This window comes from Mytilus edulis, chromosome 1 (assembly GCF_963676685.1).
Source record: "Mytilus edulis chromosome 1, xbMytEdul2.2, whole genome shotgun sequence".
In the NCBI taxonomy this organism is placed as follows: Eukaryota; Metazoa; Mollusca; class Bivalvia; order Mytilida; family Mytilidae; genus Mytilus; species Mytilus edulis.
In genome coordinates this window covers 34,255,130-34,273,515 of record NC_092344.1, presented here as the reverse complement: position 1 = coordinate 34,273,515, position 18,386 = coordinate 34,255,130, and the positions used below count along the sequence as shown (strand labels likewise).

Below are 18,386 nucleotides of genomic sequence, written 5' to 3'. Positions count from 1 at the left end.
ATGAGCCTGCAGTTGTCAATGGATCGTGTCGGTTCCAAGCCATGAGCCTGCAGTTGTCAATGGATCGTGTCGGTCCCAAGCCATGAGCCTGCAGTTGTCAATGGATCGTGTCGGTCCCAAGCCAAGAGCCTGCAGTTGTCAATGGATCGTGTCGGTCCCAAGCCATGAGCCTGTATGTAGTCAGCGGATCATGTCGGTCCCAAGCCATGAGCCTGCAGTTGTCAATGGATCATGTCGGTCCCAAGCCATGAGCTTGCAGTTGTCAATGGATCGTGTCGGTCCCAAGCCATGAGCCTGCAGTTGTCGATGGATCGTGTCGGTCCCAAGCCATGAGCCTGTATGTAGTTGTCAATGGATCATGTCGGTCCCAAGCCATGAGCCTGCAGTTGTCAATGGATCATGTCGGTCCCAAGCCATGAGCCTGCAGTTGTCAATGGATCGTGTCGGTCCCAAGCCATGAGCCTGCAGTTGTCAATGGATCATGTCGGTCCCAAGCCATGAGCCTGCAGTTGTCAATGGATCATGTCGGATCCAAGCCATGAGCCTGCAGTTGTCAATGGATCATGTCTGTCCCAAGCCATGAGCCTGCAGTTGTCAATGGATCATGTCTGTCATATTGTTTTTCGTGAATTGTTTTGTAAGTTGATCGTTATTTTTATCAATTAATTTGTTTCATATCTTTTTTATGTCGTTGTCTTTTAAAGCCGACTTTATAGTATGGGTTCTTCTCATTGTTGAAGGCCATACGGTCGCCTATAATTGCTTGCATATCACATCTCCTTATCTGTATAAGATTATGAGAAGTTTTGATAAAGTTTAATAAGTAAGGGGCAATCACAGACAAGGCTACCCCAGCTCTATAACAAAGCGGGGGTTCAAAACACAAAAACGTCTTACACAGATCTTTGAGTATAGGTGACACGAGACCCTACCGCCCATTCCACTGATAATCAATACTTTTGTATCTTTTAAAGTCATAACAAACGAGTGACTGGTGGAAACTAATGTTTATCCAATTTTTGAACCAATGCATGTATATATCATAAACTTAGTCCTCTGTGCACGATTTTATCATTTTCTACGCAAATATATCGTATAATTGTCAATTCTTTTTTCTCTCTGTCTGTTATGATTTAACAAATATGGCTACACATTAAATGCCGTGTTTAGAAGCCGAAGTTTACCGAGTGTCACCTTAATCAATATGAGTTTCTTTGCAACATGGGTAAATTATGTCACTTACAGAAGGAGGGTAAAACTCAAATTGATTTTTAAAATGGATGCGACTCGCAAAAAAGTTTTACCCTTCTTCTGTAAGTGACATAATTTACCTTTGTTTGGTGATGGTTGGATGTGTAGTTGCAAAGCATTACCCTTCTCGATCATGAAATCAGCCTATTTTTAAATTTTGGTGAGGTTTGTCACATGTGTGTTAAGTCTTTCGTTCTCTGTGATGTCTTTGTGCACGGTTTTTTGTCTTTTTGTCATGTCATTTGCAGTTTGTTTTCGACTTATGAGTTTTAATATCCCTTTGGTATAATATTTAGCCTCACTCAGCAGTATCAGCTATACTACTCAAGGAAGACGGACCGATTGCATTGATCCGCAACTCCTCTGAAACCATACCAAGTCGGAAATAATAGTGATATGACGTGTAATGTAATGTTTTGTACTTCATAAATTTGTCTTTGAATCAATTTTTTTCCCCAAGAAAACGCCAATTTTTGAGAAATAGTCAAATTTCGTAGGTTATCGATCCGTGTCTTATTATCGACATTCTGCCCGCAAAATTTAAAAACTCTTTATTTCAGCACTTGGCCAATTGTACCGCAATTTCGCAGGCATCTTCTAGTACATATAAATATAGAAGAAAAACAAAGGATATGGGATATCTATCCATTACACAAAATCAGGACATGCACAACAAAACAAAATACAGTGAAACCTGTTTAAAAAGAACCTCGTCGGGGCTTTAGATTTTGCTCGGTTTTGGCCAACGTTTTTATCAGGTTCACAACGCATACTATTTGATATGACGGTGCTTAAGAATATGATTGGTTTATACAGGTTTTACTGTAAATAGCAATGGAACCTGTTTGCGTTAAAGGCTGATAAAACATACTTTATTATACCAATTTGTAGAAGGTAGAACCCCATTATTCCACCAATAAATTCGAAAAACATAATAATAGCTTGTTCTTTTAATTCTTCTGGCGTAACTGAAAAATAGAAAAAATGCAATAATTAATGATTAATTTGCTTTGATAATACTATTTGTTCTGTGAATGTAACCATAAACAATTTATCTGTTGTAACATACATATGTTTCACATCAGGAATGTGGGTGTTTATACTAGACGTCAAAGCTATATTTTATCCAGAAAAATAAAAATAAAAATTCCAAGTTTCCAATTTTGCAAGTCTACGTAGACGTTCATTCTTACTTAATCAAACATCAATTGGGACCAATTTCCTTTTTTCAGTTCTTGATTTTAGAAAGTCTCATGGTATTGTTCATGTAAAAGTAATGAGAAAAAGATGACGTTCATTTCCTGTTGTTAATGGTCCTTTTCCCCTTTCTTTGATGGTGATGTTCCATAGGTCCCTTATTATGGATTGTACATTTATCGCTTGGTTTGATATGTGCGGGATTGCAGTACCATCTCAAATTTCTATATAGTTTTTACGTAATATTTCTATTTCTAAAAAAAGAAGACTTTTGCAGCAGGAAAATAAGTATCAATTAGTAAAACTAAATTGTATCACACATATAGAGATTTATTCCGAAAGTATGATCCCACCTACGGATATTTTAAAAATTAAAAAAAATATTTATAAGGAGATGTTGAATAATTTCCAATGAAACAATTACAAAAACGATGTTGATTGAAGTATCTAAAGGTCACCATCAAGCCCTCAACAGTAAGCAAAACTCATATCGTATATTAAGCTATAAAATGCCCCGACATGACAAAATGTGAAACAATTCAAACAAAACAAAAACTTCACAGTAGCTTGAATAAGTAATCTTGCATGTTTGCCCAAAATTACTCCCAAAGGAGTCATATGTTTGATAATGTTTGCTGGTTACAATTTATACATTTATGTTATAGTTTTCCGAGATATTAGGCAAAACCACAAAAAATAGTCAGAAAGAGTAATTTATAGGAATTAACCCTTAAGCCATCATCCAACATTTCCGTTCATATTCGCAGTTCGTAGATATATTGTATAGCCTTGATATTCTAAGCTGTTTGCTCCGTCGGATTTCTCTAACTATTATGGCTTTCAAGATATGACAAATAATGTATTATACGTTTGTGTTCAATTTCTATCCATGGCGGTCGTGTTTGTTGAATGGCGAAAAAAAATTAATCACGAACTGTATAATAGATAAATCCTAAAGGTCTTTCATCCAAAGTTTTGTTGCTATTTGGTTCAGAATTTTAGACGAAAAGACTTTTGATTGGTATGAATTATGACACAAACAATAACGGTTGGAGCAATTTAACAGCAAATAACGACAATCATTGAATTACAGGCTTCTGAACTCGGACATGTACACATATCACGAGGAGGGGTCATGATGAGGGGTTGAACATGTAAATAAGAGCTCAACTCTTCCCCTGTGTAACAGCACGACATAGGCAAACTAGAGGCTCTAAAGAGCCTGTGTCGCTCACCTGTATTTACTGATGCTTTGGAAATCATGTAAAATAAGGTTAAAATCATAATTTATAGTATAAGATATCACTAGATACTATAATAATAATATCTAAGATAATAGCAAAAAACTGCAAAATTTCCATAAATTACTAACTGAGGGGCAGCAACTCAACAACTGGTTGTCGGATTTTTCTGAAAATTTCAGGGCAGATATATCAAAATCTGATAAACATTTTGGCCACCAGTCAGATTTGCTCTAAATGCTTCAGTTTCAAAGATATAAACCAAAAACTGCATTTTACCCTATGTACTTTTTTTTAGCCATGTCTGCCATCTTGGTTCGCGGGCAGGGTCAGCGGACACATTTTACTAGATACTCTTATGATGATTGTGGACAAGTTTGGTTACATTTTGTCTGAGTAGTTTCAGAGGGGAAGGTTTTTGTAAAAGATTACAAAAATTTAAGAAAAATTGTAATGACTATAAAGGGCAATTACTCCTGAAGGATCAACTGACCATTTTGATCATGTTGACTTATTTGTAGATCTTACTTTGCTGAATATTATTGCTGTTCACAGTTTACCTCTATCTATAATAATATTCAATATAATAACCAAACTAGAGGCTCTAAAGAGCCTGTGTCGCTCACCTTGGTCTATGGGCATATCATAAACGAATAAAAATTTACAAAAATTACAAAATTTACAAAAATTGTTTAAAATTGACTATAAAGGGCAATAACTCCTTAAAGAGTCAAATGACCATTTTGATCATGTTGACTTATTTGTAGGTCTTACTTTGCTGTACAGTATTGCTGTTTACAGTTAATCTGTATGTATAATACTATTCAAGATAATAACCAAAAGCTGCAAAATTTTCTGAAAATTACCAATTCTAGGGCAGCAACCCAATAACGGGATGCCTGATAAGTTTGAAATTTTCAGGGCAGATAGACTTTGACCTAACGAATAAATCAATCTCATCAGATTTGCTTTAAATGCTTTGGATTCTGAGATTTTCGCCAAAAACTGCATTTTACCCTATGTACTATTTTTAGACATGTCGGCCATCTTGGTTCGCAGGCAGGGTCATCGGACACATTTTTCAAACTACATACCCTAATGATGATTGTGGACCAGTTTGGTTAAATTTGTCTCAGTAGTTTCAGAGGAGAAGATTTCTGTACAAGATAACAAAAAGTTACGAAAAATTGACAAACATTGACTATAAAGGGCAAGAACTCCTTAAGGGGTCAACTGACCCTTTTAGTTAGTTGACTTATTTGTAGATCTTACTTTGCTGAACATTATTGCTGTTGACAGTTTACCTCTATCTATAATAATATTCAAGATATAAACCAAAAACGGCAAAATTTCCTTAAAATTACCAATTTAGGGGCAGCAACCCAACAAACATCAATTCATCTGAAAATTTCAGAGCAGATAGATCTTGACCTGATAATCAATTTTACCCATTTCAGATTTGCTCTAAATGCTTTGGTTTCAGAGATATAAGCCAAAATCTACATTTCACCCCAATTGTTCTATTTTTAGCGATGGTGGCCATCTTGGTTGGTTGACCGGGTCACCGGACACATTTTTAAAACTAGATACCACAATGATTGTTGTGGCCAAACTTTGGTTAAATTTGGCTCAGTAGTTTCAGAGGAGAAGATTTTGGTAAAGGTAAACGACGACACACGGCGACGACGACTACGACGGACGACGGTCGACGACCGACGCCGGACGCAAAGTGATGAGAAAAGCTCACTTAGCCCTTCGGGCCAGATGAGCTAAAAATGTGAATATGTTGTAAATGACATGATATATCAGATCGGCATGCACAAAGCACAAAAGGTTGTATTTGTTCACAGTCCCCAAGGCTGTCATCAGCATAGTAGTCATTCATTCGAAATTGGTATGATTTGTAACAATTCTTTCTTAAATTGTCCGTTTTTTTAAATTTAGACGTTGTAAAGAAACTTATGTTTCGTCTCCATCAAGCATAGTTGACCTTAAAGGAATCTCGCTATTATTATTTTTGTGTTTTTTGCCCATTTTGCTTTGATCGTCCTGATAAAGTTAGATTCAGGAAAAACGCTATAATTGCATGAAATTTTGAAATGAAGTGTTGGTTTTTAAAAAAAATCATAGGCTCTGGACGATCTTTCCACGATAACTTCAGTTGGTGTTTCATTAATATTTTGGAATATAATTATGATAAAGTTGTCTAACTCTTGCAAGAACTTTCACGTCAAAACTAGTATTTTAAGAACGAATTACACCTTAATTGTGACGCGGGGAGTTCTCTTATCAGTACAGGGGTACTTACGAATATCGTCGTCACAAAAGACTCCACTCCATCCATATTCACATCCATAGGTACAATTACCAGACTTTGGATTACACATTTTATATACACAATGAATACTACAATTAAAGGCACAGTTCATTCCATACGACCCTTCTGGACATTCTGAAATAGAAAATACCCATTATATATCATCACTATCGCAGCAATCAGTACTTTGGTACTGATGTGATTTATAACAAACAATCTAAGATTTCCGTTAATAAATTTGAAATATGTAGAATCTTATATTTCAACACCCGCAGGCAAAGTTGCACTTAGATGGATTCGGCTATTTTTTTTTAGGTCCAAAAACTTGTTGATCTCAAGATCTTCATCTTTTCCGCTTATTATACATCCTTTCCTTTCAAATGTTCCTGATGAAGATTAATCCAGAAAAGCGTGATGTTAAAAGCGTGTTTTTTTTCTTTTTACCACAACATGGACAATCATTTAAAAATAGATTCTATATTTCAAAATGACTTTGGTGAATAATACTATCTCATTAGCAATCATACCACATCTTCTTAATATTTTAAAACTGTTGAACACAATGTGTCTTAAACAATTGAGATCGTATATAATAAGTAATTGAATAAAGGAATATTTAAACAACTCCGTATAAAGAGGTGCTGAAAAAAGCTCCAAACTTTTACAAATTTCAAAAGAATGAGGATGGGGAAATTTCCCTGACTTTTTTTCTCACCAGGGTAATTGTCGAAAGTCTCAATCTTTAATAAAATTAGAGTATCACAGCCCAAGTTGCAAGTAAGATTTTAGACGTTTTTTGTGTTCCTATGAGTGAAAAATATGGTGGAAAGTGTCCCTACTCGTACAACTGTTGGACAAACAAGATGGCAAAAACAAAAGAAACTATATATGCTTTTTAATGGTATATGTTATGGGTTGTATCATAACATCACAAAGTATTTATTTTTTTAAGTGTCACTGGGTCACCCAGACATTCCACTGGATTTGTCTTCATACTCTGTGCTTAGCGTAACAGACTGGATTTTCCTCGACCAGTTCTGAGCAAGATGAAAACGACAAAAATCTACTTCTAGGGGACAGCAATTATATATGTTGGACTCTAAAGTGTGATGGGGACGCTAAAGTACGATGGTCACGCTAAAGTGCGATGGTCCGCGAAAATATAGACGTTAGAAAGGTAGTTTGATAATGACGTGAACAGCCGTTTATACAAACCAAAAATGAACATGCCGGAAGATAGATTAGGAATATTTGATTAACAACTTTCTCTCGCACTTGAATTAAAGCTTATACAAATGAGTGTTGCACATTCCGACAATGAACGAATTTTGTATTTGTAATTTTCAATGACGACTGCAAGGGAGGTTGTAACATTAGTGTGAACGGCAACATACACCAATTATTCAAATATTCAATACGCTCCGAATTGTTAAAAAATCATTTTACTGGTACATGAAATATAATTTGTTGCGACACATTAACATTATATTACCTTTATAGCAATTATTACTTGGTCGGATTTGTTAATTAAGAAAAAATCACTTAAGCCTACCGGTAAATTATAAAGCCTATCACATATGTTATACCTTAGCATACTAGCTTTTGCAAAAAGACTTTTAACGTCGATGTTTTTTAAAATCCCTCGAATCTTACCGTTTGGACCATCGAACTTTAAACAGCGTGATGCATCATAATACTTTAACGAACAAACAACCATCGCACTTTAGCGTGAGATACCATCGTACTTTAGCGTATACCATCGCACTTATGAGTACCATCGCACTTTAGAGTCCTACATATACATGTTGTAATTGACCATTCATAACGTATGTACAACTGGCGAACGGAAGAGGTTCGTAATGATAACTTAAAAAAATACATTCATCTTTAGTTTACCAGTACAAAATCGGCGCAAATGAAAAATCGAATATTTCCAAAATCAGCGTAAATGTCATACGCCCAAACATTCTCCTTCAAAGATCATATGTGTATATGTTTGGCATTTAAAGTACAAACCTTTAGTGCAATTATGCCCAGTCCACCCAGGATAACATGTACGTCCAGATATTTTTCCGAACAGAGTTTGGTTTTCTGGCTGCTCTGAATAGTCAGTCACGGCTGAAAGAACATACAAAAATGTAGCAACATCATACTTTGGGGTAAAAAGAAAAAGTGCTGGGGAGAAAAATATATTGCATTTACTTTGATAAACTTTATACAAATAATATATTTATGGACAGTAATTAGAAAACATAAAATACTTACAATAATGAATGAAGAATTTTATTTTCATTTGTTTCATAATTTTCCTACTAAAATTAAGTTTGCTGCAAATTTTCATAAAACGGTAGGGTAAAGTCTTAGAAATATGTCTTTTTTCCTAAGAAGATATGGAATTATGATACGAAACGGACTTAAAAAATCTTTTTTCACATACACTATTTTACAAGAAGCTGTTAATGTTGCTCTCATAAAGCAATGCTGACTTTTTTTTACATAAATAAGGACGTTAGTTTTCTCGTTTGAATTGTTTTACATTGTCTTATCGGGACCTTTTATAGCTGACTATGCGGTATGGGCTTTGCTCATTGTTGAAGGCCGTACGGTGACCTATAGTTGTTAATGTCTGTGTCATTTTGGTCTTTTTGTGGATAGTTGTCTCTTGTTTATATTGACCAAAGCACTCAATTACTACCTGATATTTGTATTTGCTGGTTTCATTTCAGTCTTTTTTTTTTGGTTCTGAAAACTTGGTGGTTACGGAAGCCCATTTAGGATAAATAAAAATAGTTTAAGTTTGCTTACAGAGCTGTGTTTGTATCCTTAACTTAATATTTATTCACTTATTTTCACTAAGTTTTGTGATGCCATGGAACTTTTCCTACCTTTCACCATTGTGCATCTGATATATTGTTGTCCTATTGATTTTTGAATTTCCGATAGAAAAAAACCCATCCCACCAACCACATCTTTTATATACTAAATTGTAAGAAAGGGTTTCACATAGAACAAAATGAACACGGCATTATTACAGTTAGGAAGCAAAGTTGAAAGCAAATCAAATTGAATTTCTTATTTGTTCTTTTTAAATTTTACATGTGTTTTTATCGTTATATCGATGTTAAATAATTCATATTTTTTTCTGAATAGATTTGTATTGTACCTTTATCTGTAAACCTTTGTAAGTCCAATGATCTTGATGAAATGGAGGATGGTTGATTACTACAAAACTAGTTTGACCTAGCCATACGTTCACATGATTGTCCTAAGTCCAAGTCAGGGAGCAACCATTTAACTTAAATTTGATGGTTTCAGTCAGATTTGTTTTTTCGCGCAAAACCTGGATTCAGAACATTTTTTTTGTCCTCTGCTTTAACAATTTTTTTCTTTTAATATGAATAATCTTTTAGGAAAAACATTACCCCCCCCCCCTTTGAAGTTAATTGGTTGTTCACTATATAAGCGGTTGTCTTGGGTAATTCTTTTTGATTTTTTTTCCATAAAGGAATTTGGGGTTGACGTCAGGTCTTTGTTAGTCCCTGCTTTATCATTTCACTGCGTTACTAGACTATGATATTTATAGCTTTACTAAATTTTAAATTTTTCGTTTGCTTGATCAATATATGTTGACCTCTAGGCGTCCTTCCATGTTTTTTGTTTGTTATTGAGTTGCTGTATGATTGCTGTTTTTTCTAAAAGGGTTTCTTTATAATTGAACATGTCTCCAGAAAGATATATATAAATATATGGAAGTTTTTAACGACCTTGACTGGCTATACAGACCTTGCACGGTCGGCTTTAATTTCAAATAGAATGGGTGTGACTACGTATTTATACATCCTGTACCATCAGATTGCGCATGACTATGTATTTTCATACTATGCAGTCAAACATACTTCTCGGAAAATAGACCCATATTTATATAATATCCCAAGATCTAAATACCCCAATTCTAGAAAAAAAACTGTTATAAATACAACAGAGACTTTCTAAGTCCTGACTCAAATTCCAAATTCTACAACAGACAAAAATCACTAACGAGGATCCTGACTTGGGACAGGCATATGAACATGTGACTGGGTTAAGCTTAAATGAACATCAAATGAATGATACAATATAACAATAATTATAAAGTGTGAATGATTTCTCCGTACCTTGTCAAAATGATGGTTTATTGAGAATAAAGATATATAAATTCAACTGAAACTCTGAAACTCTGACACGAAAAAGTAACTGTAATAGGCCACTTCACGGTTATTTCAGCCTTATTGAATAGGGGCAGATTTTTGTTGGATAGAGGAGGAATTTGTTTGAAAGTACTGGAAATTCTTTGCATGTTTTCCAAGCAACCGTTCTGTTTCGAGTGATGTTTTCCCATATTATCCAAACCAATTCAACAAACAGTACAAAAATATGCCCCTATTAAACTTGACTGCTATAACTGTGAAAAGGTTTATTTTATGCATGTGGTTTACTTTTCCAAAGATTAAGAACATGAATCGGATAGTATTGACGATTTTATTTATTTGCGTTGGAATGCAAAATATTCCTGCATCTTTTTCGGCTGTTTCATGATCTATTCTGAAATGTTGTGTGTCAACAATTGTTATGTGGATTATTGGAATATTCTAAAATTTCGAATCTGTCACCTACTAGCATGCAGAGAGGATCTTCAATTATCGTAAAATCCATCGAAAAGTATTTATATGAAAAATTTAATATCAATGTATAATATATTTCCATTAATTCAATTGTCGACGCTGTGCTTGTCATCAGCGTAAAAAGACCAGGAAATTCGTGTAATTATTTCATTTCCTGAACAAAACAGATAATTTTACTTAAAAGACATTACTTATACCATATCTGTATGGTCATAATATTTATAAAATATATGTACATTGCCGGAAAATATATAATTTATTTGTACGAGCTTTAGAAACTGGACGAACAGCGAGGCTCGCAGAGCTTTTCTCTGTTTTCATAGCAAGTACAAATACATTTCATATATCCGGCAATGTATTTTTTATTGTTTTTATCCTGCAATTTACTCCCGGCTCTTGTGAGTTAGTTGTTTAAATCCAAATTATTGTTTCTGATTTTATGAAGAAATCGACATAGTTGAACGCGGACCGCGAGGAGGAAACCAAAATGAACTGTTACCCAGGCAGATATATCCAGGATACCGCTTGATCACTGGAAGTGGGTAACAGGAGACTTTATTTGTACATCACGGTACAAAAAAGCAAAAATTCATTTGTATATCTGTTATTTGTACAATAGTTAGCTGATTGCAGGATAAATATTTTATAGACAAACATGTATTAATATGGATTGGTTCGGCAAAAAATCTAGAAAACACGGGAATATTTGACAAACTCTTACCATGAACTGTAATCCATGTTCCCCATAGGATGAGTACTGTAATCACATTATGGTTTGGCATCAGTCATTGACTACTGAAATGAATTTAGATAAACTTTTCCTTTTACTTCAATCAAAATGTAATGAATTTTTCATACTAAGCTAACATAAATTTCAACATCACATATAGTCAGTAACAATTACTGTCCTTAAAGAGTTAAAGACAAACTAATCAAGGACTTTGATTTACTGTTTCATCTGGGGAGATTGGACAACAATATAATAATAATTAGCAATCTGCAAACAGATGCCATTAATTATGTGCAGTTGTAATCATTGCTTCAGCAACATAATCACTGACACATTGTGTAATTAGAGATCAATAATTATCTACTAATATTTGGTCTTAATGTCCTTGTTAATATTGATATATGTATTACCAAGAGTCATGACGTATAATGGTAAAATAAACACTTCTTAATGAGGAAACTATAGCACTATAGATACTATAGGAATTACTGTAATTCAACAATTATATCAGAAACATATATTTGTTTAGGGGCCAGCTGAAGGACGCCTCCGGGTGCGGGATTTTCTCGTTGCATTCAAGACCTATGGTTGACCTTCTGCTGTTGTCTGTTCTATCGTCGGGTTGTCGTTTATTCGACACATTCGCTATTTCCATTCTCATTTCTTTATAAGCTGATCAACCATATTCATCAGCATGTTTTATTTACTAGATACAGGTCGATATATCCTGTATTCACCTCATACAAAGGCTATAATTGTTATATTATCAATTTCTGACCAATTTTGTACCAAAATCGTCATTGCGTTATATTCCCCTTTTTTCGATCATTCAATTTTGTTGGAACTTTATGGATATAACATTGTCACTTTGACATTAACAAAATATATAAGCTGTTATTTCAATTATTTCTTATGTGTTTTTGTTTTTGTTTACATCTTATGTATTTCAATACAGGGTATATCGACCTAGGACTTCGTCCTCAGTCAATATACTTCTTTGAAGTCAATATATTTGTGTATCAACCTCTTACAAAGGCTATATTTGTATAGTATAGCACAGTAGAAGACGTATACTTTCCCAAATTTTTAAATTTAAGTTACATGACTATCAACTGAAGGATTGTGCATATGTTTCAGCATTGTAAAGAAAGAAGGGGTTCATCTACATATACAATGCATTCAATCATATACTAGATTGTGCTTAATCAATATGCAAAAGATCTTATAAACGATTAAGACCCTATATCTAAACATAAACCCGCGTCAAATGATATATGCGATCAGTTGATATTTCGATGAGGTGCAATGTACAAATGTTTGTAACGTAGGAAGGGCCGTTCGGGTCATAATTCATTTCGTTACACGTTCCATAGATTTATGCGTAACAGGTCGTTCACGCACCCTAGAGGTACACGTAACACTTTGTTCACGTAACTATTTTTCACATAACACTTTGTGTATGTACCCTAGAGGTACACGTAACACTTTGTTCACGTAACTTAGAGGTACACGTAACTATTTGTTCACGTACCTTGGAATTACACATAACTGTTTGTTCACGTATGCGTAATAACCTTTATTCCCTGGGCACAATGAACTCGTCCGGCGAAGAGAGAAAAATGACCAAACTAAATCAAGCCTTTTTTTTTCGAAGAAAAAAACTGTCTGAAAACCATTTGAGAATTTTTATAAGCAATAATTTAAATAAGTGTTTACCCTTTTTATTTTTTATCAATAATTCCTACTTGGTTCCAAGATTTTCAAACACATAAATTGGAAGTAATACATGTAGTTCTATTTTCATCTTAGGAAATATGATTCATTCCTAGGTTTAAAATTTGGTTAATCTTAGGAAATATGATTCATTCCTAGGATTAAAATTTGGTTAACATAATCTTAGGAAATATGATTCATTCCTAGGTTTAAAATTTGGTTAAAATTATTAGTTTAATACTTAAACTTATATTTTATATTAAACATTAATGTTTGCAACATATTGTGTTCATGAAAAACAGTTTTTTTTCGAATTGTTGACAAATTTCAAGCACTTTTCCAGAGTTACCTCCCTTATCCAATACACATCCTTGAAGGATATGATTAAATAAGTGTCAGCGTCTCGTGAATTTTAGGCGGAATTTGATTGGATATCGAAATGATGCAGACACAGATAATCCATTATGCAGGGAAAGGGATTACATGTTTTCTTCAGGTGAGCTGCACAAACAAAGAGTTACGCGTACCTCCAGGGTACGTTAACCAACAGTTACGCGCACCTCTAGGATACGTGATCGAAATGTAACGTGTATATCTAGGGTACGTGAACAACCTGTTACTCGTACCTCTAGCGTACGTGAACCTCTAGGGTACATAAACGACCACATCAGTGTACGTGTAACAAAATTAATTATGACTCAAACGGCCCTTCACAATAACGGCGTTCGTGAGAACACTTCGAGCAATTCAAGAAGTAACCAATGCTTCAAAAGTTATTACGCATAATGTGCAAATTTTTATAAAAGAGTTAAATCTAATTTGCCCATCACTAAAACTATATGATTTCTTCGATTAATTATATGGCAGGATAAAAGTATACTTAAAAGGAATTAAAATCAATGTAAATAGATAATTAAAAATGATCTGTAAGGGAAATATACATTCCACACGCAAAATCAATTCATTTTCATCTATCAGTTTCATCCATTATCTCTCATACGGCTAAGCGATCTGAAGATTACCTTTGATTGATATTTAACTGTGATTTTCAAAATCAATTTTATTAATGTTCTGTCAAATAGATTCATAAATATATCAAGACTATTCCTTTATCTTGTCATACAATCCTAACACAACGATTTAGTTTATGTTTCTTTATACATAAGAAAGAAAGGGATTTTGGACGGAATTTATCCACATCAATTATTACCAATTAACATTAAGATAACCACAAAGAAAGAAAAGGGTTCATGTATACACACTTACCAATTTAAAAACAAATGCAAAAAAGAGGATTCAGACCAAGAACCAAGTTATTATTTTTAAAAGCAATGAAAGAAATGGGATTCGTCGCAATATAGGCAACAGTAGTAAACTGGCGTTCAAAAGTCATAAATCGTTTGAGAGAAAACAAATCCGGGTTACAAACAAAAAGCGAGGGAAACACATCATCTTTAAAAGGAAAAAACCCAAGGAACAATAGGAACACCGAAGTGCAACAAAAACAAACGCTAACACACTAAGAAACGAACTGTTGATAACAACTGCCATATTCCTGACATGGAACAGGCCATTTCAAGAAAAAAATGATGGGTTGAACCTGGTTTTGTGGCATGCCAAACCTCTAGCTTTGTGAAAATGTTAAAACATATCGGTAAAACACTACGTGCAGAAATACAGTACAAATCCACAAAAGAACATTCCTAACAGAGAAATGCAAAAACAAATAATATAATAGTCGACACAAACTACAGAACAACAACGAACATATTCCGTCAACGACAAACACAACAGGATATCAAAAACAGTTACGCACTAAGGTAACTTGCAATCTCAAACGTTATATACAGATTATTTTCGCAACATTCGTCCGAACAATTTTCATGACAAGGATTGAATGGAAAGGCAATGTTATAATAATTTGAACTTGAAAAAACATAACAAATTAGCCAACCGAAACCATAACAGACAGAAACATAAAAAATGAATCCATGAATGTTGGAAGTAAAAAACACCAAGACACGTCACACAGCAATGCTAATCCACATTCATTATTATAGTTATATTGAGGAATATGACAATTATGGTATTGAAAGGCAATTCTATAATTATTTGGACAACAAACGATACGACGTAACACATTATTCAACCGAAACCATAAACACAACCCCATCAGAAACAAATACATGACTGTTTGATGCACAAAATATCGAGACACGTCGTATAGCAATGTAAATTTACTGTCGGTATAACAGTCATGTTCGGGAATAGAATACATTACGTATTTAGCAGACAGACGACATATATGTTAAACCACAATATAAGACGTGGTCAAAATGTCATTATTTAGTTTAGACACATCAATTACTAAGAAAAATTAACATACCGACAGAGAAAGAAAGGGATTCATCTACAGACACGATAACCAACTCAATGAACATTAAGATAACGACAAATAAAGAAAGGGGATTATCTAAACACCACCAATTCAAGGGAAATTAAGATAACGACACAGAAAAAAAGGAATCATCGATACACATCAATTACCATGGAAAATTAAGATACAACAAAAAAAGATTTTTTTTTAACTATAAACACCAATAACGTTAACTCTGGATCATTAAGATAAACAAAAAAGAGAGAGGGATTTATCTAAACACACAAATTACCAAGGAGGATTAAGATAACGACAAAGACAGAAAGGGAGTTAATCTATAAACCCTAATTCAAGGAACATTCAGATAACGACAAAGAAATATATGGATTAATCTGAACACAACGATTACAAATTCAAGAAACATTAAGATAACCACAAAGAAAGCAAGGGATTCATCTATACACACCAATTACCATGGAAAATTAAGATACGACAAATAAAACAAGGGATTCATCTTTTCACACCAATTACCATGCAACATTAAGATACGACAAAGAAGGCAAGGGATTTATCCATACACACCAATTACCATGCAAATTAAAGATACGACAAATAAATCAAGGGATTTATCTATTCACACCAATTACCATGTATTAAGATACGACAAATAAAACAAGGGATTCATCTATTCACACCAATTACCATGCAACATTAAGATACGACAAAAAAACAAGGGATTCATCTTTTCACACAAATTACCATGCAAAATTAAGATACGACAAATAAAACAAGGGATTCATCTATTCACACCAATTACCATGCAACATTAAGATACGACAAAAAAACAAGGGATTCATCTTTTCACACAAATTACCATGCAAAATTAAGATACGACAAATAAAACAAGGGATTCATCTATTCACACCAATTACCATGCAACATTAAGATACGACAAATAAAACAAGGGATTCATCTTTTTACACCAATTACCTGGGAAAGTTAAAATAACGACACTAAAAATAATTGATTCACATATTAATTACTAGTATACACACCAATGGCGGTGGATCATTTATGTAACGACAAAGAAAGAAAGGAATTCGTCTTTACACACAAATTGCCAAGATGTCAGCCGTTTATTATTTCGACAGATCCTGCAGATCTTTGATTATAAGCTGAATATATTCAGAACAAACGACGACCATCAGAGTCTATTTCATTGAAGACTATTTCTTAAGCTTCCTTATTCTCAATCTGGAGACCCGTACTGGCCATGCTAAAACCCAGTCTGAACATTCTGTAAACCTTGGATGCCCAAACTTTAATTATTTTTTAGAATATGTTTTTGTTCGCTAATCGTTTACATATGTTTTTGTTTGTCCATAAATTTCTATTGTATTGCTTTAGTTTATATGCTTGCTAATTGTATACGTATGTGTTTATTGACCATAAAGCTTCTACATTCCTGATGTTCATAAGTTCACTTCGTATGTGTATGTTTTTGTTAGGTAATAAATCTCTCTCATTGCTTTTATCATTTTAAACAACATACACAACGAAAGAAAAAACCTTCAATAACAGACAGATGTCTTAACAATATAGAAAGCGCTAGTTAACCCATAAGTATAGAACAGTCGATGACGCACCCGGAGCACCTTAGAACATAACTGCTTTTTGTGGGGTTCTTGTTTTTCTGTTGCGTTTGATGTGCTGTTGTTTGTATATAGATCTTTTTGTTTTGCCTTGGCGTTGTCAGTTTATTTTCGACTTAAGCGTTTGAATGTCCCTTTGGTATCTTTCTTCTCTCTTGATTCGGTAGTTTAATTCCTGCTATGTTTTCATTTAGGATATAACGTTGGTTTTTGTTTTACACCAAATGTTCCTGGAAGTTATCGAATGTTTTAGAACCTGTTTTACGTCATACTACGTTTTTAGGTTTTAAATTATACATAGATCAGTCTTATCGATAAGGGATAAAACAAGGAGTTTCTTAATCATCTATTTTGGTAGAGAATAGCGTGATCAATGATCATTAAAACAATGGCAAAATGATTATCGTCTGTACCATCATGATGACTGTATTAACTCCCTTGCAGATATAAATGTACGCATTGAAAAAATGTAATAATGTTTTTTATTATTTTAACCTTATAAATATGATATTACTATTTTATTAATATGAAATATACATATTGGAGTGCTTGGAAACATAACGAAAGGTTTTTAATGAATTATACCAATATTCAATATCACTAGTATGTGTGTTGATAGATTGGCGTGATGTGTTTGAAGGGGGTAGAGTGGAATGTTAAAATGACGCCATGATTAAGAAAAATGGCTGATAAGTTATTTCTTCTGAATTTGCTCCTTTTCTAAGGATCAAAATACCAAAGTTTCTCAAACCTAGTAAGCTTGAGAGATATCAAAGTATAATAATATTCTTTTGAACATTTTTTAACATTTTTTATACATATATCTAGAGACGTATATATGTCTCTGATATATCTATAAATAAAAAAAAAATGCTGTTGTAGAAAATTTGATCTGATATCGAAATGTTTAGAGATCATTCATGACTTCTACTTCAGACAGAATTTGGGTTTGGTTTAAATGCCCTCTTTATTTTCATTACTCCATTTTTTTCAAATAGCACTTTTGAGCTAAAGGTTTAAATTTTGCTATACTTTTTGGACCTTTTGGATTATAGCTCTTCATCTTTTATATAAGCTTTCGATTTCAAATATTTTGGCCACGAGCATCACTGAAGAGACATGTATTATCGAAATGCGCATCTGGTGCAGGAAAATTGGTACCGTTAATGTTACTACTACCACTGGGTCGATGCCTCTGCTGGTGGACTGTTAGTCCCCGAGGGTATCACCAGCCCAGTAGCCAGTAC

General features: G+C 33.8%; 1 protein-coding gene across 2 annotated transcripts in view; it reads right to left on the bottom strand.

Annotated features, from left to right (window-relative positions):
• The window catches only part of LOC139519379 (scavenger receptor class F member 2-like), a 38,337-nt gene that overhangs the window by 1,811 nt on the left and 18,140 nt on the right, over window positions 1–18,386 (bottom strand). Inside the window, exons 2-5 of one of the 2 annotated variants that reach the window (XM_071311396.1) lie at window positions 11,389–11,462; window positions 8,023–8,124; window positions 5,998–6,141; window positions 2,123–2,219 (exon numbers count right to left, since the gene is read on the bottom strand). In XM_071311396.1, the coding sequence (XP_071167497.1) occupies window positions 2,123–2,219; window positions 5,998–6,141; window positions 8,023–8,124; window positions 11,389–11,449 (404 nt within the window). In that variant the 5' untranslated portion in view covers window positions 11,450–11,462. Of the gene's footprint in view, window positions 1–2,122; window positions 2,220–5,997; window positions 6,142–8,022; window positions 8,125–11,388; window positions 11,624–18,386 lie in introns of those variants that run through there. The other variant, XM_071311405.1, reaches the window with a different exon arrangement.